Source organism: Phodopus roborovskii, unplaced genomic scaffold, assembly GCF_943737965.1.
Source record: "Phodopus roborovskii unplaced genomic scaffold, PHOROB, whole genome shotgun sequence".
Lineage (NCBI taxonomy): Eukaryota > Metazoa > Chordata > Mammalia > Rodentia > Cricetidae > Phodopus > Phodopus roborovskii.
Window position 1 is genome coordinate 15,192,501 of NW_026125059.1, and position 25,033 is coordinate 15,217,533.

General features: G+C 46.6%; 1 protein-coding gene across 22 annotated transcripts in view; it reads right to left on the minus strand.

The window, feature by feature from the left end:
- Tox2 (TOX high mobility group box family member 2) overlaps nt 1–25,033 on the minus strand; it is a 123,274-nt gene that overhangs the window by 45,435 nt on the left and 52,806 nt on the right. For 11 of the 22 annotated variants that reach the window (XM_051187037.1, XM_051187004.1, XM_051187047.1 and 8 more), the window contains one exon: nt 3,027–3,272. The exons of 1 other annotated variant lie outside the window; for it this stretch is intronic. In XM_051187037.1, the coding sequence (XP_051042994.1) occupies nt 3,027–3,272 (246 nt within the window). Of the gene's footprint in view, nt 1–3,026; nt 3,273–16,812; nt 16,882–25,033 lie in introns of all 22 variants that reach the window. 10 more of the 22 variants (XM_051186970.1, XM_051186959.1, XM_051187021.1 and 7 more) reach the window with 1 other exon arrangement.

Genomic DNA, 25,033 nt, shown 5'->3' on the forward strand with positions numbered 1-25,033 from the left:
GTTGGGGCTCACCACAACACAAGGAACTGTATTACAGGGCCATGGCCATGGCAAGGCTGAGAGCCACTGCTCTGGAAGCTAGAAGAGGTAAGGATGGACACCCCAGAACTTCCTGGGGAAGCATGGCTTCCCAGAACCTCGATTTCAATGTGAGGTACTGATTTTGGACTTTTGGGGTTCTGAGTGGATGGATCTCCGTTTCTTTCTTTTGAGCTGCAGGTTTGTAGCCATTTGCCAGGGCAGCCACTGAAGGGAAGCCTCCGCCCCTGTGCATTACCCCCTGACTCTCTCAGCTGAGAGGAGCACAAACAAATGCCTCTGCACCTGCTTGACAGCCAGCAGGTGTTTCCATAATCCCTGCTTCACACACACACACACACACACACACACACACACACACACACACACACTTACTTCTCCTTGCGGTTCTCCTGAATTCAAAAGTCTGTGGTCAAGCTCCTTGCCTCCTAATCATCCAACACATCCTTATCTGGCTTTCCTGTTTGGTGGGGGCCTTGGCCCTGGGTAACAAGGTCAGGCTTATCTCTCATTAAGTAAGGAGGGAATATAAGATTGATGGATCCTTGCAAGTCTAGACTAACGGAGAGCTAAGACTATGAATTTGAGAAGCATCCTAGATACCGACCAGCTGTAAGGAAACCTGCAAAGGACTGGTGTGCATAGAGCTCGTGGAAGGGGTAATTTATTTCCAAGGGAGCGAGGGTGGTCTGTGATGAGCTGACAGAAGGCCTTGTAATGGTCAATGGTCAGAGCTGTTGTGATCACGAAGCTTGGGAAGGGTGCTGGGAGACTGGTGACAATATGTATGTGTGAAGGCCAGGAGACAACCACAGGTACTGCCCACTTTGTTTTTTGGATAAGTGCATGCCATCATTTATTTTTTTAATACAGCTTCTGAGGGATCAAACTTAGGTCCTCATGTTTGCAAGGCAAGCACTTAACTGAGTTGCCTTTCCAGCCCAGTTCAACTTGAGCAAACATTCCTGATTGTCTACTCTATCAGATAATGGCTAAGACTATATACGTCATCTCAAATACTGTGACAAGATCTTGATGGCTGATGCTAGGATTCAAAGACAAGGAAAGAGGTCCTGATGTGAAGCCTAGGGCTCCAAAGCATAGCAGCTCTTAACCTCACAGCCTCTACTAAACACGGGCAGCCCAGGGCGAGACCCTATGGGGAACATTGTGGTCCTCGTCCCGCACCATGGCTCTCAGAGCTTGTGGCTGAGACAGCCACCTCGATCTGCCATGCTGTGTGTGTGTTATGGGAAATTCCCAGCAAAGACACCCACAGTAATGAGGATTTGTTGGGAAATGAGCTGAGAAAATGGCAGGGATAGAACAACCCTGCCACATGACTGTGGAGTCAACCACTTGGAAGAGGAAACTGGGCTACTTGCCTTGTGGAGGGGACAAAAGAGCAGGATCCCTGGAGAGTGGAACACACATTTCCATTGGGTTATTAGTTAATTAAGTATTGACAAGGTTTCACTATGCAGTTCAATCTGGCCTTGAACTCATGATCGTCTTGCCTCTGCTCGTATCGGGCTACAAACTGGGCTGCAGTTTCTGAGCAGCCACCGTGGCAGCAAGCGCAATCCAGCCAATACCATGTGACTCTGACAGGGAAGTCAGATGAACACCCTGTCCCTCAGCCTCGGGAGTGCTTGTGACCCACTTGGACACACTGGAGGGCTACTTCGTCTTGGATTTAAGAGCCAGTCCAGCCAATCAGTGCTCAGCCATGGTTTTCTTCAAAAGACTTAAACAGTCATTTTGCCACAAGTGTGTTAGCGGCTAGTGGCCATCTGCCTGCTGTGTGGAAATGAGGGTGGAGTAGGACCACAATGACACCCACCGGTACGACTCCTGTGAGGAAGCACCCTCAAGCCTTTGCCTACCCGTGGCCACCTCAGTCCTTAGTGTTCACGTTGTCATTAACCTAAATGTGAATGTAAGAGTTATAACTCTAATTTTAACTGTGAAGGGATGGAAGAAAGGGAAAAATGGTTTTGGAAGTCCCCTAAAGTGCCTCTTCTACCGACTTACTAAGGACTGGACAGTTCAGAGCGACCATGATGCCAAAAACACAGAACCCCGCTCAGCATGGGGTTTGGGACCTGATGCTGCAGACTCGCCTGAGCTCCCTCACCTCCGCTGGCTGCAAGTCCTCACTCTCCAGCCCCACAGCAAAAGGGACCCCACACTGACTCCAGCCCCACAGCAAAAGGGATCCCACGCTATCTCTACCAGATCACTGGCCCCTTACCTCTTCCCTCTGCAAACGTCTGTATCCTGGAACATCCTTCCCTGCCTCTGTCTGCCTGCTGGCTCTCACCTACCCTCGGTAACTACCCCCCTTAGATACTCATGTGAAATCACCCAGAACAGGCAAACAGACAGAGGCAGAAGATAACCTGTGGTAAGTGGGTGTGGTGGTACACACCCACAATCCCAGGACTCAGGAAACAGAACCAGTGGGCCAGCCTGGGGTACATAGTGAGTTGCCACCTAGCCAGGACTACAGAGCGTCTCCAAGCAAAACGAAGCAAAATAAGGGAAAGTAATGAGTGGTTGTCTTGGGTCAAGGGTGGGGCATGATCGCTGGGAGTGGTGACTAAAGGTGCCTAACGATGCTGCTATCCACACTGAAGCTTCTTCCAATGGGCGGGGGAATGAAAACACTTTCAAATGGATTGTACCGTTACCCACTCTGAGTGTGTGAATTGATGGCATGCATATATCTCAATAAATCTGCTGGAGATAAAACTGGGGTTACAGTACCAACAACCAAAAAAAGCCAGTCCCAAGTTGTCACACACAGAGCTGTGGAAGTTATGGTTTCCCTCCATGCCACTCCCAGAATCTGCAGATTCCCCGAAATCAGCCAGCAGAGCTCAGAGCACGCCCAGGATCAGGGCTTCTCAGCTCAACCCTGCCGCTCACTCCCCTCAGGCCCTCCCTTCCTGGAGACGTGGGTCCCATGTGGGAGACAGACTCACCGTGGGCAGCTGGCCAGACAGCAGGTGACTATCCTGGGCTAGCATGTTGGACACCATGATGGCTGGGAGATCCATAGCTTGGTACGAGTAGGCAGGGAGCAGACCGTTGGGCGCAAGGCCGTGACACAGCGAGTGGTAACTGGCTTCGTGGTCCCCCAGGTGCAGGAGGGATGGCTCAGGGAGGTTGGGAGGCGTTATAGGAGGGATCTCATAGTCTTCATTGCTCTCGCTCTGGCTGTTATAAGTCTAAAACATCAGAGAGGCAGGGGTCAGTGACTCAAAACCACAGAGCCCATTCAATAGCCTCAGTAACACCAGCAATGGAAACAACGCCCTTGGCAAAGAGATGTCCCCAATACAAGGCAGAAGGCCTGGTGGCCTCCTGCTCCACTACTCAATAAATCTTCCTCCCACCGAGAGTCTGCAGACAAGAACCTGGACTCCCAGAGAGTGAGTTTTCCTGAACCTGCTTCTGATTTCCCAGTAGATCTGGCCCACGGCCACCTGAGAACCACCCTCCCTCAGCCACCCACTATACAGAGGGGGATTGGTCCAAAGGAGAATGGCCAAGTAAGGTAAGCAGAAGAGCTGGGGACTGGAGCTTCAGATAGTCAGAGTCTCCTGAGCATCCCCAGGCCCTCTCTTGGCCCGTATATTGGCGAATGGCACAAATGTCGGTGCATACTAGCAGTTAGCAGCCCGGCTCTAAGCCTCACTGGGCCATCTTCCCCATGCTAATCAGCATCCTCAGGACAAAGCTAGAAGGCAGTGTGAGCACCAAATTTGGCTTTCTCCTTGCCATAACTGTCCCAGGTTCTACCGTAGATCATGATGAGCATGGACTTTGGGCCCTGGTTTTGTAGCACAGGTTCACGTGTGGGGTTGGCTTCAATCTCCCTGTCTGCTACTGCCCATGCCTGGTGGTGTTATCAGATGCCTCAACAACCCTCGTGTCCAAAGCCCTGCAGGTGTCACGTTCATCCTCCATTCTTGGTTTCATACCAGAGCATCACAGCTAGACATCTCAGCACCCACTCAACGTTCCCTTCCTCTACCTTGCACCCATGTCCTCTGACCGCACTAGGTGATGTCTCCCTCCACCACAAACCTCCCCTTCACTCAGCTCTCAACTCCAACAAAACTACTCCAAAATACCTTTAAACTCTACAGAGTCCACTGCCACCCCTCGTCCCACCCCAGGACAATGATGACAGCCCCCTCCTCGTCCCCCACTGCCTTTCTTATCCCTCCACTTCCTCCTGTAACCAGAATGAACTCTAAAGAGAACCATCCTGCTCCTGCCCCATGACATGTGGTGGGCATTGGAACTCAAGGGATCACAGGTGGGCCTTTCTAGCCCAGGCTTGGAAACCTCCAGCAACACCTCCGCACCAACCGGGAGCCTGCCTGGTGCCATTGGGCACTATTATGATCTGTTTGCGATGGGAAGGCATGGTCCTGCCCAGGGTCATGATGGTCTAAACTGGACAAGAAGACACATGTGGGACTGGGTGGGGCCGTTCAACCCAGGCTCTGGGAAGAAAACACTGGTCCACCTGGTACCCTGTGGTGAGAGGCAGACGGGCACCACTATGGTGAGCAAATGTATGGTGTGATGAGAGAAAGAGAGAGGAAATGGTGCATGCTCTGCGGACAGAGGCACATCTGAAAAGATGAGGAGTAGGGTGAGGTGGGTGCCTTCATTCCACCCAGGACCATGGCGATGTCTGGGCCTGGGCTTCTGCTGGGGCCCATGCCTGGGTTCATGGCTCTGATGCAGCCACGGTCTCTGCTGATCTTTGTGGCTGCTGACACCAGCAAAGGCAGAGAGGATAGGGCTGTACAAAGTTGGCCTCCCCCTCACTGATAGTAACACTAGGGAGAACTGGTCCTGTCCCTCGCTGGCTAAAACACTCAGCAGAGAGGATCCTACATCTCACCTGGGCAGCACAACACAGTTGGCCCTGTCAGAAGAGGCATGGGCAAGCTGGCCCTGAGGGTATGAGAATGGGAAGACCCCCTCCTCTCCTCACCCCTGACCCAACACCTCACCAGCTGCAGCACTTGGGAGAGCAGGCCCTGCACTGGGCAACACAATAGAGCCAACCCTGTTGGCAGAGGGGTGGGTGAGCCAGCCCCAAAGTTGTGACCATGGGAGAGCTGTCCCCATTACTCATCTGTCTCATGGGGGAGAGATGCCCTCTTTCCCATCAATGCCTGAGGCAGGTGAGGGAACTGGCCCTGCCCCCATCAGCTGCAGCAGTAGGGAGAGTGGCCCCTACACCTCCACTAGACAACACAGTAGAGCTGGCCCCGAAGGCTTAAGTGTGGGAGAACCGATCCTGGAAGCGGGAGAACTGGCCCCGCCCCTTGCCTATTGCTGCAAAGGGTGAACTAGCCAAGGCAGTGCTCACCCTAGTGGTGAGGACAGGGAGAGCTGGCGGGCTGACCAACCCTGCAGCTACCCAGGCCCAGAACCAGGGTTATGTGTTGGCCCACCCCAATATCCATCCCACCTGGGATCTGCTGGAGCACAGGGATGGAGTGGGGGCACAGTCTGATGGACCCAGAGCTGCAGGATCTCCACCATACAGGGCAGCAAACGATGTCCAGGAAGAGCCCCAGTGAGGGCCCAGCATTGATGGTGGAGCAGAGACCAGGGGCCTCAGACCAGACCAATGATTCTTCTCAATAAATGTCTGCATGTAAAAATATGTGGATAAAGGGGTTTACTGCGTCCCGTGTCACACTGCAGCTTCCATGACAAGATTTCCCCCTGTCTTCTTCTTTTCCTTTGTCTGCCTGTCTCTTTCTTTCCCTCTTGAATTTTATTTTGTTTTATTTTGGGGTGGGATGGGGAGGCGTGATGTGAAAGACACAAAGAATAAATTAAAAAGAGGCAGGGAATTGTCCCATTGAGTCACTTCACTGCAGATGTCTGACAGCTGCCCTGGCTTTATCACTATTGCTAACATTTTGCTGCAAGGTCACAGATTCAGTTAAGACATTTTCAGAGATTCATCATGCACCTTGCTGATTCCTTCCCTCTCACAGCTTGGTCCCTGATGGGAGATGTCATTCTGTATATGTTTCTCATACTGGTTAATAATAAAGAACTGTTGGCCAATAGGAAAGGAAGATAGGAGGGACTAGGAGACAAGGAGGAAATAGGAAGTAGGAAGGAGGAGCCAAGATGGAGAGTCTGGAGAAAGCAGTATGCCGCCGGCTCCCCGGTAAGAGAAATACATAGATCAGCAGAAATGGGTTAATAATTAAGGCAGAGCTAGCCGATAAGAAACAAGTAACAGGGCCAACAGAATTATATCTAATACGGAGTCTCTGTGTATTATTTGGGGCTGGCTTGGTGGCGGGACAAGATCAAGCAGCAGGCGGAAAAATCCATACTCGTTACAAATGGCGCCCAACGTGGCTAAGAACTTATACTTAAAATTTAACAAAAGCTTAAAAAAAGGACCCGCCACCATCTTTGGTAAACCGCGGCTGACACAGCTATGACTTTCATTTTAGCAATGTTGTTGTTTACCAGATAAAAGACTTGTGGCTAGACGAAGATAAAGATTTACAGTAAAGACAGATTCATATTAAGAAAAACCTCTAAAGGTTTACAGTGTGTTTTAAAATATACGTAGACATGAAAAAAAATGGTTTTAAAGAGACAAAGAGGAACTGGGTGTTGTAGCACACGCCTTTAATCCCAGCACTCAGGAGACAGAGGCAAGCAGATCTCTGTGATTTGCAAAGTAAACCTGGTATGCAGAGTAAATTCCAGGACAGATAAGAGTTACACAGTGAAACCCTATGTCAAAAAATAAAAAAATAAAAGTAAAATAGAGTAATAATAAAGCCACATAAAGATGAAAAGCTCAGAGAGAATCTGGTTACTATATGCTATTGTGTTGTCTCTGCATTGTTTGACTGCTGAGAAAATAACAACAACTGATAAAGGAAATGCTGCTGGATTAATTCAATTTGTATATTTTAAAAATGCTTTGACTCAAACATTTAAGTTCAAGGACAAGTTACTGGGGAAAAGGATTTCTATTTTTGTTTCCACAGAAAATAAAAAGCTGTGGATTCCTTCCAGACTAATGTGGTTTGAGCAAGCTAGACCGCCTGAAACAGAGTTCCTGATGATCCAACATTCAAAACAGCTTTAACAAGGCAGACTTGCAGACTACAGCCAGGATTTCTGCATCTTCTTAGGATCCCCATGACAGCGCCCCCTATCAGCAGGAAGTAGTTGGAAAGAACGACGCCCAAATTCCCAAATATTGTTTATAAATGTTTGTTTTCATTTAAATGGACTTGGGTATAAATGGTTAATGATCACAGCCAGTTCTTTTTAAAGGTAAAAAGGGAATTATGGTATAGATATGAATACTTTGTTTTGGAATAGATTTTCATTTATTGATACAATTTAAGGTCAATAAGGTGATATGTATATTTCTCCTCTTGTTTAGGTATTGTGTTTATATAGAAATATAATGTAGTACAGATTATAGATAATTATCTATGATAGTCAAAGCTTAGAGTTAAGTTAGTTAGGTTTTCAAGATACACAGAGATGTATTTGAGATAAATAGGCATTCTTCAAACCTTTCAAAGACCTACAGAATATGGCATTTAAAATGTTTTAGGGTTTTTCTTGACAGTGAGGCACAATTGCTCTTGGTAATACCACCTGCACCAGAAAGGAAGATGGACATTGAAGAAACGCGTTGTGGAGTTTGCTTTCAATATGGCAAGACTGGCCATTTGGACAAGATACTGCTCTTATATGGACTGTTTGACTTTGTGCTATATAAACTGGACATGCAGGACCCACAGGAAAGTGACTCCTGATTCAAGATGGACATTGCTACAGAGATCCTGCTTCATGGAAGAGTCTGCGAGACAGTATACAGGACACGGAGAAAAGTGACTGACAAACTGCCAATACAAGAAGACAGTTTAAAGTTTCCTGCTTTACTGGAGAGTCTGCCAGACACACTATGGCCTATGGGCTGAAGATGGAAGATTACAAAAGAACTTCGGGTGACCAGGCAGTGAGTTGTGTCTGTCATTTCTAGAGTTTATATATTATCCTTCTGTGGTCTTTGAAGGAGTTGAAGACAGATAGTTATGGTTATAGTTTTCCTTAGTTAGGCTTACAGATAAGTTACATATAGGACTTTGGACTCACAAATATAGGATAGATGATAGAATAGCTTCTTTTAATCTTGCTAAATGTTAATGGACTAAATATTGTTAACTGTGATTCTTATTGGATAACTGTTATGTGATATATTTTGCTATGTTAAGGTTAAAACCCTTCTTTTTATTTAGACAGAAAAGAGGAGATGATGGGAGATGTCATTCTGTATATGTTTCTCATACTGGTTAATAATAAAGAACTGTTGGCCAATAGGAAAGGAAGATAGGAGGGACTAGGAGACAAGGAGGAAATAGGAAGTAGGAAGGAGGAGCCAAGATGGAGAGTCTGGAGAAAGCAGTATGCCGCCGGCTCCCCGGTAAGAGAAATACATAGATCAGCAGAAATGGGTTAATAATTAAGGCAGAGCTAGCCGATAAGAAACAAGTAACAGGGCCAACAGAATTATATCTAATCAGAGTCTCTGTGTGTTATTTGAGGCTGGCGTGGTAGCAGGACAAGACCGGGCAGCAGGCGGAAAAACCCTACTACTTTATATATATATATATATAAAGAGAGAGAGAGAGAGAGAGGGAGGGAGAGAGAGAGAGAGAAAGAGAGAGAAAGAGAGAGAGAACAAGCAGCATCTGTCTGAGTCTGGATACTTAACACAAGGAGCTCCAGTTCCTATCTTTTCCCTGTGAATGACATCACATTCTTCATGGCTGAGTAAAACTCTATCATATCCCATTTCCTTCTCCACCATCTAGGCTGGTTCAGTGTCTTTTCCATTGTTAGTAATGCTCCCTGGATGTGTGGTTACGCTGGCTTAGATTCCTTCAGGTCATGTCCAGGAACCCCACTGTCATTGGGTTCAAGACCTTAGTCTCAAACATGACCCTGTAAGTCCTCCCACAGCCCAGCCATTGCCGCTCAGGGCTGTCATCCTTGATGCTCTTGGTGGAATTCTAGGACATTAAGGGACCTTTCCAAGGACACAGAACAGGTGCCAGCTGCTCACTGGCTCAGCATTCTCGTTGATGTATTCCTTAACATCTGTGCCACAGTTCCATGTACTGTGAGTTAGTGTCTGTCTTCAGCCTCACTACCAAGATGGGTTAGGGCCAAGTGTCTAGATGAAGCCAACCACGGGTATCACATCACTCCAGAATGCAAAGGCTCCCTGCCTGCCTTTCTGTTCAGAGTCACCTCCTCTTAGATTCCTTCCCAACTGTACAGTCCATTCTCTGGAAAGACGCCTCTGAGTCCCACACCATGGCACTTTTGCAAGTCTCCCATAGTACTCAGCACCTCCCATAGCTGCTTGTGGCTCATCTTTACCTTCCCCAAAGCCCCAGGCTCCATGAAGGCTGGAGTTAAGTCTGCTTTGTTCCCAGAACCTAGTACAGTGATTGGCATCTAGAAATAACTTAGTTACAATGCAATGAATGAGCTCACAAAATGGACCACGCCAGGCTCTAGGTTCAAGCCTCACCCAGGTATTTCTGCATCTTTCCCTCCCAGCAGATGACTGTCCCTTGGGCTAGCTCGTGTTATTGAATGCTACTTCCTTCCCTGTCCCCCAGCATTCAGAACAGGTACTGACACAGGACAGGATGCCAATGAATGACAAATGACCACAAAATTCATTCTTTTAAATCCAAGCCAAAATCCCAAGGCTCTGGAACACACCCAATCAACCAGAAGCCTTTTAGAAAACTAACCATGTGTTGTATCAAAATATTGAAATAACACAACTATGACAATTCTTCTAAAGGAGAAATTAGCACTCTTAAAAATAAGCATGCAAACACATACTTGTCTCTTTGAGGTATAGTCAGATCCCCAATGCCTGCACACAAACCTGCCTGTCCTGGGGCTGATCTACACGGAGTCCCCACCGCGTGTCTACCTGTTTCTGGCATTTCCACACACTCTCCCTTTAAACATGTCTGTTCTGAAAAGGCATGTATATCACCTTTAATTTTCTTTTCTTTTTTAAAGAAAGGTTTGTTAATTATATACAGTGTTCTGCCTGCATGTACACCTGCACACCTGAAGAGGGCACCAGATCTCATTACAGATGGTTGTGAGCCACCATGTGGTTGATGGGAATTGAACTCAGGACCTCTGGAGGAGCAGCCAGTGCTCTTAATCTCTGAGCCGTCTCTCCAGCCCCCACCTTTGGTTTTCAGATAGGGAGGACGGAGTGCAGAGGGTGAAGAAGTGTCTTATAGCCAGTCTCTGACTCGGGCCTTGTGAGTCTGAACACTGGATCAGACACCTCTTGCACACCCAAGTCCAGCCCCTGGTGTGCAAGAGATCTGCCACTCATCATGCCTGCTCTGCTCCTCACTGGGGAGGGGGAGGGGTTCATGAAAATCCAGAGAGAAGCATCAAGGTGCCAAAGAGTCCTGAGAGCTCTGGTGCACACAGAAAGAAGGCGTCAGATGTATTCTTCATGTCACAGATTAAAGAAGGGAAGAGTGTGAGCCTATCTGAATGACCTGTGGCTGGCTACCTGGTTAGAGGAGAGCTGATCACCTCTGGGATCTCTGGAAGGAGGGGTCTTGAGGCCTAGCATTTGCGTCTTGTTTTAGAATCTATTTTGTTTTATTTTATAAAGTTCTCATGTAGCCTTGACTTGACCACATAGCTGAGAGTGACTGTGAATTCCTGCTCCTCCTGCCTCCATTCCCCAGTGTGCGGGGATCGCAGGTGTGCCCCTCCATGCCCTGGGAATGGAACCAGAGATTCAGGCACACCAAGCAAACATTCTCTCAACTGAGCTACACCCCCAGCCCCAAAGCCTAGATTCTTAAAGTGCGGGTCACAAACCCTTATCTGTAAAACATTAGGCAAAGTAAAAAGACCCTGACCACACAAAACCCTCAAAGTTAGAGCCTCAGGGATAAAACACAAACCCAAGAGATTCTAGACACAGCATGGAAAACCACCGCAACGTCTGTCAACCTAATTTGATGATGGCTGTCCCGTCTGTCTGTCTAACTCGATGCTGTCCAGTCTGTCTGTCAGTATAACTCGATGATGACTGTCCAGTCTGTCTGTCAGTCTAACTCGACGGCTGTCCAGCAAGGTTTGCTAAGGTGGAAGGGTAGCTTTAGAAGAGGTCACTGACACCAAAGCATCATTTAAACTGCAAGGAAAATTGAAGTTTAAATACATTTGTTACACTTGACTAAAATTTATGGAGGCACCAAATAATGTTCAGCAGCCACAGGTACATTCATAATGTGGTACAATGCCCGCTCTGTCTGCTTTTAAATGTTTTCATCATCTCAAAATAAGACTCTGATCCTGTTAGCCATTCTCTCTCTGCTTGCCTTGGCCCTTCAACCATCTGTGTCTGCCTATTTTCACTCTGCCTCTAAGAATTTACCCACTCTGGCTGGGTTTAAGTAAATGGAATCTGGCTTCTTTTACTTTACATTACGTTTTTTGAAGCTCGTCTACATTCTACTGCTATGTTCACTTAGCATAGAAGTATTTTGTGATTTATAACACATATCTGAGCCTTATTCCTTTTAATGATTATAAAATATTCCAATATATGAATTTGCCACAATTTGTTTATTCATCCACTGATGGGCATTAAATCTCCTTCTATCTTTGGCTACTGTGAATAAATGTATTTGTGCCATGAATAAATGTATACATGTATTTGTTTAAGTGTATTTTTCAGGGTTTTTTTCATACACACATAGGAGTGGAATTGCTAGGTCATGTGGTAATTATGTTTGACTTTTGAGAAATGGTCAAGGAACTTTCCATGGTGGCTGCATATTTTGATGGTTCTGCTGATAACATGTGCAGGTTTCAATGCCCCCACATCTTCAGCACCCAAATTTTTAATAATTTTGTGATAACCATCTTAGTGGTATGAAGTGATTTCTTGTGGTTTTGACTGAGCTTCCCTAAAGACTAATGCCATAGGCCATCTTTGCATGTGTTTCTTGGCATGTGACTCTCCAGAGAAATGTCTATTCCAGTCCTGTTTATGTTGGGGCAAAGCACAGAAATAGAGTCATTCCAATTTAATTTTTGATGATGTAAAACCCATCCCTTTTTTGTTGGCCATAGTTCTGGTGTCATATTCAGAATCCATAGTCCTGATAGCTCCATCATAGTATGTGTCATGAGAAAGATTCCACTTCGTTATTTTGCATGTAACTGTTCATCTGTCCCAACGTCATTTGGTGAAGATACTATCCTTCCCTTATAAATGGTTACTGGTACTACCTAGAACCCTCTGAAATGGCACATGAATTTTCAGATCCACTTTTTTATTCATTTCTGCAATAAAAGTGTCCTGGTTCATTTTTAATTATCACCTCGATACAACCAACAGTCACTTGGGAAGAGGGGGGTCTCAACTGAGGGGCTGCCCAGATCCTGCGGCCATATTTGTGCTGGGGTTGTCTTGATGACTGATGTGGGAAGAACCGGCCCACTGTGGGTGGTGTCATCCCTAGGAGGTGGTCCTGGGTTGTATGAGAAAGCAAGCTGAGCAAGAGCCAGGGGGAGCAAGCCTATCAGCAGCACCCCTCCACACTTTTCTGCTTCCGTTCCTGCTTGAACCTCACCCTGTTTTCCTCAGCAATAGCCTGTAACTTGGAAATGTAAGCCAAACAAACCCTTTCCTCCCCAAGTTGCTTTTGGTCCTGGTGTGTATCACAATGACAGAAACGCAAACCAGAACAAAGGATCAGTGGAAATCTGACAGGAATGGCCCTGAACAAGCAGGTTTCTTGGGCATCCGTGCTGTCTTCTAATGGCCACACATAGGGCGGCCTTCCCTTCGCTGCGTGGGTCTTTAGTTCTTTTCGCTGGTGTTTTATCGCTTTCCATTTATGAATATTTCACATCCTTGGTTAAATTTATCCCTTCTCATCTTTTTATTCTTGTGCTATTGTCTGTGGAGAGCCTTCTTAGTTTCTTTTTTGAGTTGCTTATTGTTGGTTTATAGGAACATGATTGATATTGCTATGCTCCTTTTACACCCCAACAGTTTGCCAAGTTCATTTACTATCTTTTATAATTTTAATAGTAAGCAGGAAGTCCATACCATGGATGGAACAAAAAGGAAAGAAAGGGAGGAAGGAAGGAAGGAAGGAAGGAAGGAAGGAAGAAAGAAAGAAAGAAAGAAAGAAAGAAAGAAAGAAAGAAAGAAATAGCCAGATTATGGGTAAGCCACAGCGTCATGGCAATACATGCCAGGACAAAGAAAATTCTGCAACAGAGGGGGGAAGGAAGGGAGGGAGGGAAGGAGGAAGAGAGGGAGGGAGGGAGGAAGAAAGGGAGGAAGGAAAAATAAAGAGAGAGAGAGAGAGAGAGAGAGAGAGAACTTGATTAAACTTCAGTCTGAAAAGATCCAAGAACTCACTACGAAGGTGCTCAAAAGAAACCATCTTAGAAATGGCAGCTGAGTATGCAGAGCAACCGTAAGGGATCCTCAGAATCTTAGCTGACTTCCTGAGAGATAAGACTTGATATTCTGATTTAAAACAAATGAGTCGAGCAGATAACGTTTATAACAGACATGCTCCAAATAAAATGACAGGAACAGCTAAAAATACACAGATGTTATCAGGCAAATGCAAAGTAATGTGGCAAAATTAATAGCAAATTAAGGACCAATTCAGAGCAAAACATATTAAAGAGACTTAGAGGAATACTTCTGCTGACAAATGACACAACCTATGAAGAAGTGACAGACATAAACTTTTATGAACATTGATAAACCACAGGAGTGTAAAACGATAAAAGCCATTAAAAGTACAACACTAAAGGGGACTGGTAACACACATTTGAAATCCTAGCACTCAGAAGGCTGAGGTAGGAGCATTGTGAATTCCAGGCTAGCCTGGGCTATGTAGGACCCCGTTTAAACAAACAAATGACAACAACAAAAACCCAGGCTAAAACCACAAAGTGAGACACTTTAACACATCACTTGGACAAGTCAACCAGAAAGAAATGAGTAAGGAGGAATGGAAGGTTGGCCCAGGAGGTTAAGAGCACTTATTGGTCTCACAGAAGACTCTGGTTCCGTTTCCAGCAACTACATGGGAGGAGGGCTCACATCCATCTCTAACCATTGGTTCCTGGGGATCCAACCCCCTCTTCTGACTAACATTATAAAAACATTACCTTAATAAAATGTGAGATGAAGACAATAGGAAATTTATACCATTTACTTAACAACTTTATTAGAAAATAAAAAAGGCAAAACAAATGGATTTAGCACTCAATTGAAGAAGGTAAAAACAGAAAAATGAAACAAAGCAACAGTCAATTGATTTAAAAAAAAAATGAAACAGAAAACATATCTTAGCCGAGAAATAAAAGATAGAGTTAATTTTCTGAAAGAAACTAACACAAAATTAACAAGGGGCTGAAGATAAGGCTCAATGTATGGGGTGCTTGTAGCACAAGCATGAGGACCTAAGTTCGAGTCTACGGTACCCATGTAAAATGCTGGGCATGGCTATGTGCATCTGTAATGGGGTTAGTGAAGATGGGATTGCTGAACAAACACTGCTGATGGACACCAAGTCTGAATCCATATCTTGGCTACTGCAAACTGGGTCTTAGTAATACAGACATGCAGGGGTGTGGGAGGCTGACAGTCTCCTTCGGGTATACATAGGTATTCTAGTGTCTGTGTAAAACACATCAAACAAAAGCATCTTAGGGGAGAAAGGGCGTTTATTTCAGCTTACAAGTTACAGCTCATCATTAAGGGAAGTTAAGCCAAGCACTAACTTGAAGCAAAAGCCATGGAGGGATACTGCTTGCTGGCTCACTGGGGATCAAGTATGGTGGAAAAATAAGGATGGGGAAAACAGACAGGCTGAATAGATGTTTGTTCAGGGAGAAATAACTTGCAACAGAGACAGATGAACACCAGCAGTTTCCAGTTCCAAGAATGCCTCTGGATTCTCTCCTTCTCCCTTCCAGGAAAGGAAGAGAGACAGCTCCAGGGTTCCAGACCCAGACTAGTTCCTGTCTCCACCCCTGTCTCCACCCCAATGGGCATGGTCAGTGCAACAGCGGCCAGTGGGTGGCTATCTCACCACACTCAGGTTCAGCTTAGCTTTCATAAATAGCCCACCAGAACCACCTGCTCAGGGAATGGCGCCACCTACAGGGGGCTGGATCAATTAACAATTAAGGCAGTTCCCCACGGACATACATGCCTATGGGCCAATCTGATCTGGGCCATCCCTTAATTGAGACTTCCTTCTCAGAAGTAGGCTGTGTCAAGTTGACAGTTAAAGCTCTCCCAGACAACAGAGTCAGTTAATGCTGTTCTCTCTCTCCCTAAACATGTCCTGAATTGGACATTATGTGACTACCTCCTACCCACTTTACCGAGAAAACCCTGCACCCTGTAGGTGCATTTCAGCTAAAGGACTGCAGCACAATTCACCATTGCCTAGATCTGATTTCCCAGCAAGGAAAATGTTATATTACTCAAACTCCATCAACTAGAGTGGATATCCCAACCCTTAACCATCTTACTATGCCTGCAAACATTTTAAAAATTCTGCAAGGAATGAAACATGGTTTTGTCAAGCTCGTCTATGCCCACAATGCCCAAGTCAAGTTAATCATCTTTGATAATATCCCTGTGTCACCCACCCCAGAGATACTTGATAGAATCTTTTTGATCCTAGTCTTTTGAGTACATCAGATATGGAGTCAGGGTGACTGGGCCTGCTGGCTGGCCTGCCACCTTCCTGTATTCAAAATGCTTCTTGATAGATAGATAAACAAACAAACAAAGCCTTATTATACATTAACCAAATGAGAGCAGGAAATCTGCACTATGCAAATCAAATATGGACTCTGTATGACGTGGGGGAGGGGCATGGCATCTATTAACCCTTTGTTCACTGGCAGAACCTCACTCAGAGTTGGGCAGGGCCATCCAGAGGAGTATGCCCAACATCCCCAGATCCTGCCAGCCTCAGCTGCTTCATGGCTGTCCCTGGCCCTGACACGCTTGGGTGAGCACAGACAGATATGTGACATGCACTTAGCTTAGGAATGCTGTATTATAGGAATGCGTGTGATAACAATATGAGTCATGGCTCAAGAAATTATCAAAGACTCAGTGGGCTTCCCAGGTGATTTACCTTCGGGGGGAAGAAAGGGCTCTGGAAAGTTGGGGGGCTATTGGTTGGATTTGGGACTTTCTTTGTTAGGCAGGGGTAGTCCCAGGAGAACTCAGATGGCTCGGGTAATCTGGGGGGCCCTAGCACTGCAATGAGATACAGCAGTCTGGAGAGGAAGCCATGGTTCTGCAGAGGAGGACTTTCACTTCCATGACTAGCGACAGAATTGCTTTGTTCATTTGTTTGTTTAAATAATACTTTAAATCTGTGAACAACTCTTTTGCTTGTATGTATGCATGTGTGCCACATGTATTCAGTGCCTGTGGAGGTCAGATGGGGGCTTTGGATTCTCTGAAACTGGGATTACAACCAGTACTGGAAGCTTGGAATTGAACCCCGGTCCTCTGATAGAGCAGCCAGTGCTCTTAACTGCTGAACCATTTCTACAGCTCCTACCTGTTTGAATAACATTTTTTAAAAACCATGTACTTGCCTGTCTCTTGGCACTTTTTCTTGGGTGTACTAGGAGAGGGCTCAGCAAACTTTCTCTGCAAAGGTCCAGCTAATAAACATTTGAAATAACTACTCAGTTTTGTTATTGTAGCATGGAAACAGCCATCGATGGTACTGAAAGTAATGAACATGGCTGTGTTCCAATAAAGTTTTATTTACAGAAGGCAAATATGGGCTAGATCTGGCCCACAGGCCATGGTTTACTGACCTGTGTCTTAACCAATCAGGAAAGCCAATACATCCACAACTGAGGTCCTTCCTGTCCCTTTCCACACCAAATGTGATCCTCTCTCATTGTTTCCCTACACCAGAAACCCGAGAGTGAGGCTCAGTTCCCCCCCTCCTTCTACTCCACCAATGAGCTTCAAAATCCCATTGGCTCTACATGTCACTGTATCTCAAGTCCTCCCACTATGACCCATCTGCCAGGTGATCCCTGGTCACCATTTTCCCAGGACATTTGTAATTACCTCCTCGATGGCCTTCTAGCTTCTACCCTTGTTCCTTCTAGACTATTTCCCACCTAGAAGCCCAGACAATAGATTCACAAATCCGATCATGTTACTCACATCAGTTGACATCCCTTTTGCATTTAGGATACAGGGTGAAACCTTCTGCACCAGCAAGACTGGTCTCAAATCTCCACCTCCTACAAAACCCTTCACCATCACGGACTAGCCCTGATGGCAGCTAACATACCGGGTACCTTCCCTTTCTGTCACTTTGCACAACAATCATGTCTGCATGGCTGGTTCCTCGTCTTCTTGTAGGTAAAAGACTCTAAATCAGCTCTCATTGGGGCGTCCCTTGAAAGCCACAAGTTTGACTCTTGCCTTTCCGGGCAGCACTCTGCTAGTTTCTCCACATTTCTTACCCTTTGTCATGCCCCCCACATTACTGTGTGTCTCTTATGCTAGGTGAAGGATCCTGGAAGGCTGGCACCATTTCTGTTTGTGCCATGTTAAGCCTTCAGGACCCAGAGCCATGCTAGGTACTAAGGAAAAAAACCAAGACTCTATACTGAATGCGCATGACGCTGGTCACTGAGACAGCCTGACCCCACATGTCACCTCACCTGACCCTCATGCCTTCCTTAACCACCAGTGAAGGCATTTTCCTTCAGTAACATGAGTCTTGAGACATGCTAGACGGTCTTCTTGAGACCAGCCTGCCCATAGTGGAACAGGTCAGGACCTGCACTGGTCAAACTGACCAGTGACAAGATTAGACCAAGCTGGGGGGGGGGGTACACACACGCACGTGAATGTATGCACATGTGTACATGTGAATCTTGTGTATGCTGTATGGAGATCAAAGGACAACCCTCAGGTGTCAGTCTTTGTCAGCCACCTTCTAAAAGCAAAGTCTCTTGTTTGCCACTACGAGCCCCAGACTGGCTGTTGCATTGCCCCGACACATAGCAGGCAGTTGGCAAGCTTTTGTTTGCTTGGGTTTTGTTGAGACAGCATCTCACTCTGTAGCTCTGGCTGGCCCGAACTCACAGAAATCTGCCTGCCTCTGCCTCCTGCGTGCCAGGTAGGACTGAAGGTGTGCGCCACCCCGCCCAGCATCAGCATGTCTTTGAATGGAGACATGTATGCATGAGGTCTGGTGGCTAGCAGTCCCAGCACCAGCTCTGGGCTCCCTTCCCAACAAGTTCCCAGAAGCTGGCCAAGCTCAGGAACAGCTTTGTCCTGAGAGTGGCTGCAGGGAATTCTAATTTGGACCTTGAGGGGTAGGGGGTCACTTGTCCCTAGTCATCCTAGAAATCACTCTTTCATGAAGTACGGAGTTCCAGCCATGGTCCCAATGGGCTCTATGACCTTGGTCAAGTCACTGCCCCTGTCTGGGCCCAAAGCTGCCTGTAAAAAGAGGGAGGTGGGCTCAAGGTTGTGCAGACTTCATTCCTGCCCCTGCGCCTGGTTTGCAGGGACACAGACAGACCCGGCTGAGCTGCTTTTGAAAGTATTTCTAGTCCTTTCTGTGCTAAAATAGCTTCTGGAAAAATGTCTATTACGTCTCTTTGCAGCTTCCCTACCCCCCACTCCTTTTCCAACCCTGTCTTTTGGAAACCACAGAAGGAGCTTTATCTAAAAAAAAAAAAAATACTGGAGCCAGAACAAAGCTGCAGGAGTTCTCAGAGTGTGGCCCTTGCATCTGCCCCGAGAGAGGCTGAGCAGTGAGCAGGGCAAAGGTCCCAGCACTGTCCAGCGCTTGGGCCAGACGATATAACCTCCCCTGACACCAGCCACAGGGCCCCCAGGCACTGCGTGCCTTTGGATGTGCTGGTCCTCTGCTCAGGCCACTAGCCCTGCCACTCTGTATCCCGGCCCGGGTGATGTTTGCCCACTGACAGGGCTATCATAGCACTCCTCCACCTTGCCAGCTTGGGACCAGCACACCAGGCCGACTCTGAATAGAATGGATAAAGGCCTGTCCCTCCCGTAGTCTGCGCCCCATGCTCCTGTGATGTGGTCCTCTTTCTGGGGTTGTAGCTTGAAGCTCATCCATTCCCTTAAGATGGACTGATCACCCACCTACGGCTGGGGCTTGGACCTATAGAGTCACTAATGAAGAGGCGACTCAGACCCCAGGTTTGTCCTACTTTTCTTTCATTTGTTTTTCCAGACAGGATTTCTCTGTATAGCCCTGGCTGTCCTGGAACTCACTCCATAGACCAGGCTGACTTCAAACTCATAGACCTGCCTGTCTCTGCCTCCTGAGTGCTGGGATTAAAGGTGTATACCACCTCCACTGCCTGCCTTGAGCCACTTTTCTACAGATTGTTCAAAATATAATGGTCACAGTAAGCACTTATACAGCATGTACCAGGTGTGCAGGGACCCGTTCTGTGTAAATTTCACATATGAATGTTATCAACCATATGTTGGGTGCTATCATCTTAGACCTTGAGACCTTGAGATGAGAAACTTGCCCCAAATTCAAGACAGACAAAATGGAGCCAGGGACTCACCTGACAGTCTAGGTCAGGAGAACCGGCTGTGGAAAAAGCCATTAAAGGGACTTGGAGAGGATTCTTCCTTTAGCAGTACCACCTCACTGGACCACAGTCCCAACTGCCACATTAAAATTCCTGAGAGACCTTGAGCCAGAGACACCCAGCTAAGCTACTCCAAAAAAAATCCTCATCTGCCAGGGAAATTTGTGTTGGCTTTAAAAATTAAAGAAGCTGACTTGTAAACTTGCATTCTCTTTCAAATTCTTATCAATATATTTTCCTTTTGCATGCATGTGTGTGTGTGTGTGTGTGTGTGTGTGTGTGTTGTGGATGCACACATGTATTCATGTTCATATGTGCATGGGGGCATCCCTGTGTGATGCCAGGGAATATCCTCAACCCATTTTCACCTTATTCAGTGAGCCAGGGTCTCTCAATCAAAACCGGTGTTTGACAATATGGCTTATCTCACCAGGTAGCTTGCTTTGGGGACCCCCAGACTCTGTCTTCTGTGGGTTGGAAGTATAGGTGGTACACCATGCCCACCCAGCATTTACGTGGGTTCTGGGGATATGAACTCTCGTCTTCTTGCTTGTGTGCCAACCACTGAACCATCTCCTCAGCCCTGTTTGTGAGAGTGAGTGTGGTGCTGGGAGATAAACCTAGGCGCTTACACCTGACACTTGACAAGTGCTCTCCCACCCAACCATATCTCCAGCCCTCTTTTTCCTTTTCTGTTTTGAAACAAGGTTTTATTTAATTGCCCATATTAGCCTAGACCTTGTATTCTTAATGACCACGTTGTCCTGCCTCTTTATAAACAGGGGACCTGGGCTTCCTTGTGTGTGCTCCTGTGTTTCTATGCTGTGTCTTCATAGGCAGCCCTTCTCTTCCACACTGAAGCATTTATTCCTGCCACAAACAGAGCTTTACCTTGTGTTTGTCTTAAATCTACAAGTTCTTCTCTTCCCGATGGTGATGCTTATGAAGTGAACTTCACTGACACCTGATGGTAGGAAAGTAGTATGTGATACCCCTCTGCAGACATTCCATACGAATGACCCTCAAGATGCACACCACAAGCAGATTCTATGCATAATCACAGGGACATGTGGCTAAGTGTGGAAAACCTGACTAGATGGCCAAGGCTGTGGAAATGGCTCTGTGGGTAAAAGCTCCTGCCACACAAGCCTCGGATCCCTAGTCCTCATATAAATGCACATGTGTCAATCTGTCATCCCAGCAAGCACTCTTAGGGAGATGGGAAGCAGAAGCTAGAGACTGCAGAAGCTCGAAGGCCAGTGAGCCTGCTTTACACAGAAGTAAAGAGACCCTGTCTGTCTCTTACAAGGTGAACAGGCAAGGATGACAATCGAAAGATGTCCCCTATCTCCACAAATGCACCATGACACTCACATGCCCCCCACAGACAAACAAGAATAAGCAAACACATAGACATCACACACACACACACACACACACACACACACACACACACACACACACACGACAAAGCAAACACCTTGCACAAAGACCCATGACAGAGAACAACACAGCAAGATGCTCTTTACCACCAGCCATCAATGGCATCCTCATGGACAGGACCACGGGAGCATCCAAAACGATTGAAGGTGAGGCTCTTGGGAGAACCCAAGAAGAATGCTCCCTTATGTTTCACTCCCTGATTAAGAAAATGTAATTTGGTGTATTTACTAACATATGACCCAGCAAAATCATATAAATGTCCTCCAGCTAAATGAGACACCTATATGAATGCAATGCCTCGATTGTATATTTCTTTTTATTGACACACAGGAGACCAACATGAAAGTGAACAAATCAATAGCAAACAGCTCATAAAACTTCACCAAGTGTGTGTTTATGTACAATCAGCTCAAAGAAGAAAGAAACCTTGTAGCCAACCCTGCCTCAAACCTTCAAAGCTGTTCTGTCCTTACCTACCCTTGAAGGAAGGAGTTCTCAACCTGAGCGTCCCTCTCCTTTGGCAAACCATTATCTCCAAATATTACATCACTATTCATACCGGTAGCAAAGTTACAGTTATGAAGTGGTAATGAAAATAATTTTATGGTTGGGGGTCACAACAACATGAGGAATTGTATTAAAGGGTTGCAGCATTAGGAAGGTTGAGAACCACTGCTCTAAGAGGAACCAGAGTTCATCTTTTATCGCCCTGGATAAGTTCATGTGATCTGCGTCAGTGGCATCAGACAGGATGATTTGTTTTGTTGTCTGGCTCCTTTTGTTCAGTGGGTTTGTGAGTCATCCACATTGCTGCTCATTGTGGTAACCATTCATTGTCATTGCTACATAGTGTTCCTGGGCAAGATGCATCCCAGGTCTTTCGTCCAGTCTACCCTTGATAGATGTTTGGAGTGTTGCTTGCCAGTTTTGTGCTTTTTTTTTTTTTTTTTTTTTTTGCATTGCTTGGGACTGAGCTGAGGGTCTCCTATGTGCTAGATGCATTCTCTGTCACTATTCGGTATTCATCCACCCTTGTTTAACTTCTGATTTCCAGAGGACAGGGACTTCAATTACATTTTCTTGGAGGATATTTAAGAAGAGCCACTTCATGGAACAAAGCAACTTCCTCACTGTCCCACTTCCTGAGTGGCAGCCACTCACAATGACACCTTTGTCCTCCTCAGTCCAGGTCCATCTCCTCTTTAAATTGCCCACGCTGGCCTTGAACACTCAATCCTCCTGCCTCAGTCACTTAAGTAGCTGGGATTTCAGGCCTGTGGCACCAAGTCTAACCAACTTTGTGCTTTTCCTTGAAATAAATGCTGTTGTGGACAGTCTCGATGCATCTTTTGGTGAACTTAGGGATGCACACTTGGAGCTAAACTGCTGGCCACAGGGCTACACACTCAGCTGTTGATACTGAGGAATGGTCTTCTAAAGTGGTTGTGCCCATTGACACACACTGGATGAGCATGCTAGGTCCTCCAGCTTCTCCTTAACGGGGTGCTCTCTGTTCTTTCTCTGTTTGGAGGGGGTACCCCCCAGCCTTTCCTGGCTATCCCTCTATTGCCTTCTCTAGTAGCTGCTTAATGGGGGTGGCAACAAGGATAAAACTACTAGGTTATCACTCATGACACAAAAGTAACCACGAGCCGCAGCCTACCTTGTTCTCAGCACAGTGGGCGGTTGAAAGTAACACGGAGTCAAGTCTAAAAGCCCTGAGCCTCTCCATGTACTTCACAGTGCATTTTCCTATGGGACAAGCCCATCTCACCAAGCAAAGCAGACCCACCTGTCAAGCCCCCTGCTCCACCCTTCCCTGTTTGGTGGGCACCCTCATCCTTCCCAGCTTGGTCTAACCTCTGTAGAACCATGCCCCATTTCCCTAGCTCTCTAGATCCTCAATTCTCCAGCCCCATGAGCCATCTTCTCTGTATCAGTCTAGATTTCCTGGGGTACATAGATGAAGCAAAAAGATGCATTTCTGCATCCTGAAGCACTATCCTGGCTTGAGGGTCTCTGAGCTGAACTTCCCAAACATAAACCTCAGCCCCTTGCTTCAACCCCTTAGTAGCTCCACCCGTGCTCCACCCAGTCCTAGCGAAAACGTCCATTGAAAACGGAACAAATTTTCTCCTCCCTCCTCTGAGGCTTCTCCCTTCTAAATTGAAACCCAGCCAGGAAAGGGCTCAGACCAGCACATGCAAGCCAGTTGCCCACATTGCTTTGTGCATCTCTTAACTCCTCTAAAAGCTGGGTATTAACACTTCCATTTTACAGAGGTGGAAAGTGAGACTAAGAGAGGTCAAGGAATCTGGTCAAAGTCACACGGGCAGAGCCGGGAAACCACAGGGGCACAAGAGCTAGACTCCACCCTTGCGGAGGCCTGGTCAGAGAGGAAATGGCAGGCCTCGCTGATGTGCAACCTCACTCCTGGACCTTTCTTCCCACTAGAGCCTCGGGCTTAGAGTGCACTAAAGGCAGGAGAACAGCTAGCTGCCAAAGACCGTGTGACTTGTGAGCCAGAGAGAGACCCAGGCAGACAAGGCACTCACGTACTCACAAGGCAGGGGTTCCTGGGTCGGGAGGAACTGCATATCTCCAAAGGACTAGAGAAAATCTGAAGGCATCTTTTCCTAGTGTTGTGATTTTTCTAGGGACTTCCTTGGCGCATTTGAAAGCACAATAGTTTCAGTAGAATCCTTCTAATTTCATTGCCTCCCTGTTCTGATTTTCACTGAATAAGCAAGCTGATTAGATTCCCTTGGCTCATCTTCTGACACTGCATCTGACCCCTGAGCTGGCCACATTTGGGGAAGATGCAACCTCAGTTTTTCATTCCACAGGAACCTTACTAACACTTTGCGCTAACCACCGTTTACCTTGTGCCAGATGCTGGCACATGCTCTCTGGGTATTAATGCATCTTATTTACTCTTCTCACACCCCTCTGAGGGATTTCTAAAGATGCAGTAGAGTCTTGGGAAAGCTAGTTAATTTGTCCAAACCCACAGTTTTATGTTAGCACCGTGATAAGTACATGTCACTAACAAAATGTCCTTATCGGAGCTTCAGTTGATTGACAACAGTCTCAAGGTGACTAACCTCATCATTGGATCCCTTCTGAATTTGTATGACTTAGCCAGGTAGAGAAGGACACTCACTTGTGGACAGACATCATCCTTCTGGAGCATTCCTGGGCAAGTGGTAGAGGAGGAAAATCTCCAGGTGACAAAAGATAACCTGGAAGGTTCTTCAGAGATCTCTATCAGTGCCTACTCCCAGGTGTGGAAGACTAGATCCCAGAGAAGGCTAATGACCTGCCGCAGAGTGAGAGAGGCCACATGGAGGCCATACTCAGGCTCATGACCCTCCAGAAGCTAAGGGCCCAATGCTATTCTAGGTGGTCCCTACATATGGCCACGATTCTCTTGCTCATGGGGTAAGCTCACACACAGCAATGAACACATGTGTCACACCAAGGGCTCTGTGACTCTCCCCCAGTAAAAAGCTAGGCCCTACAAGGAATAGTAATTTTGAGATGGGCTGGGGGAAGGGGAGACACTCCATTTTTATGAAAACCCTTGAAATTACATTTCCAACCCACTGCCAGCCCCTCCCTAACCCCCCCATCCTCATTGTTTCCATCACATTTTGAAAGACTGAATATTTCCTGGGTTCAATTTCACTCGTAATAGTTGGAAGGAAACAAACTATGGGCTGTAAACACTGATTGCATTGTATGAGAAATAGCTTTA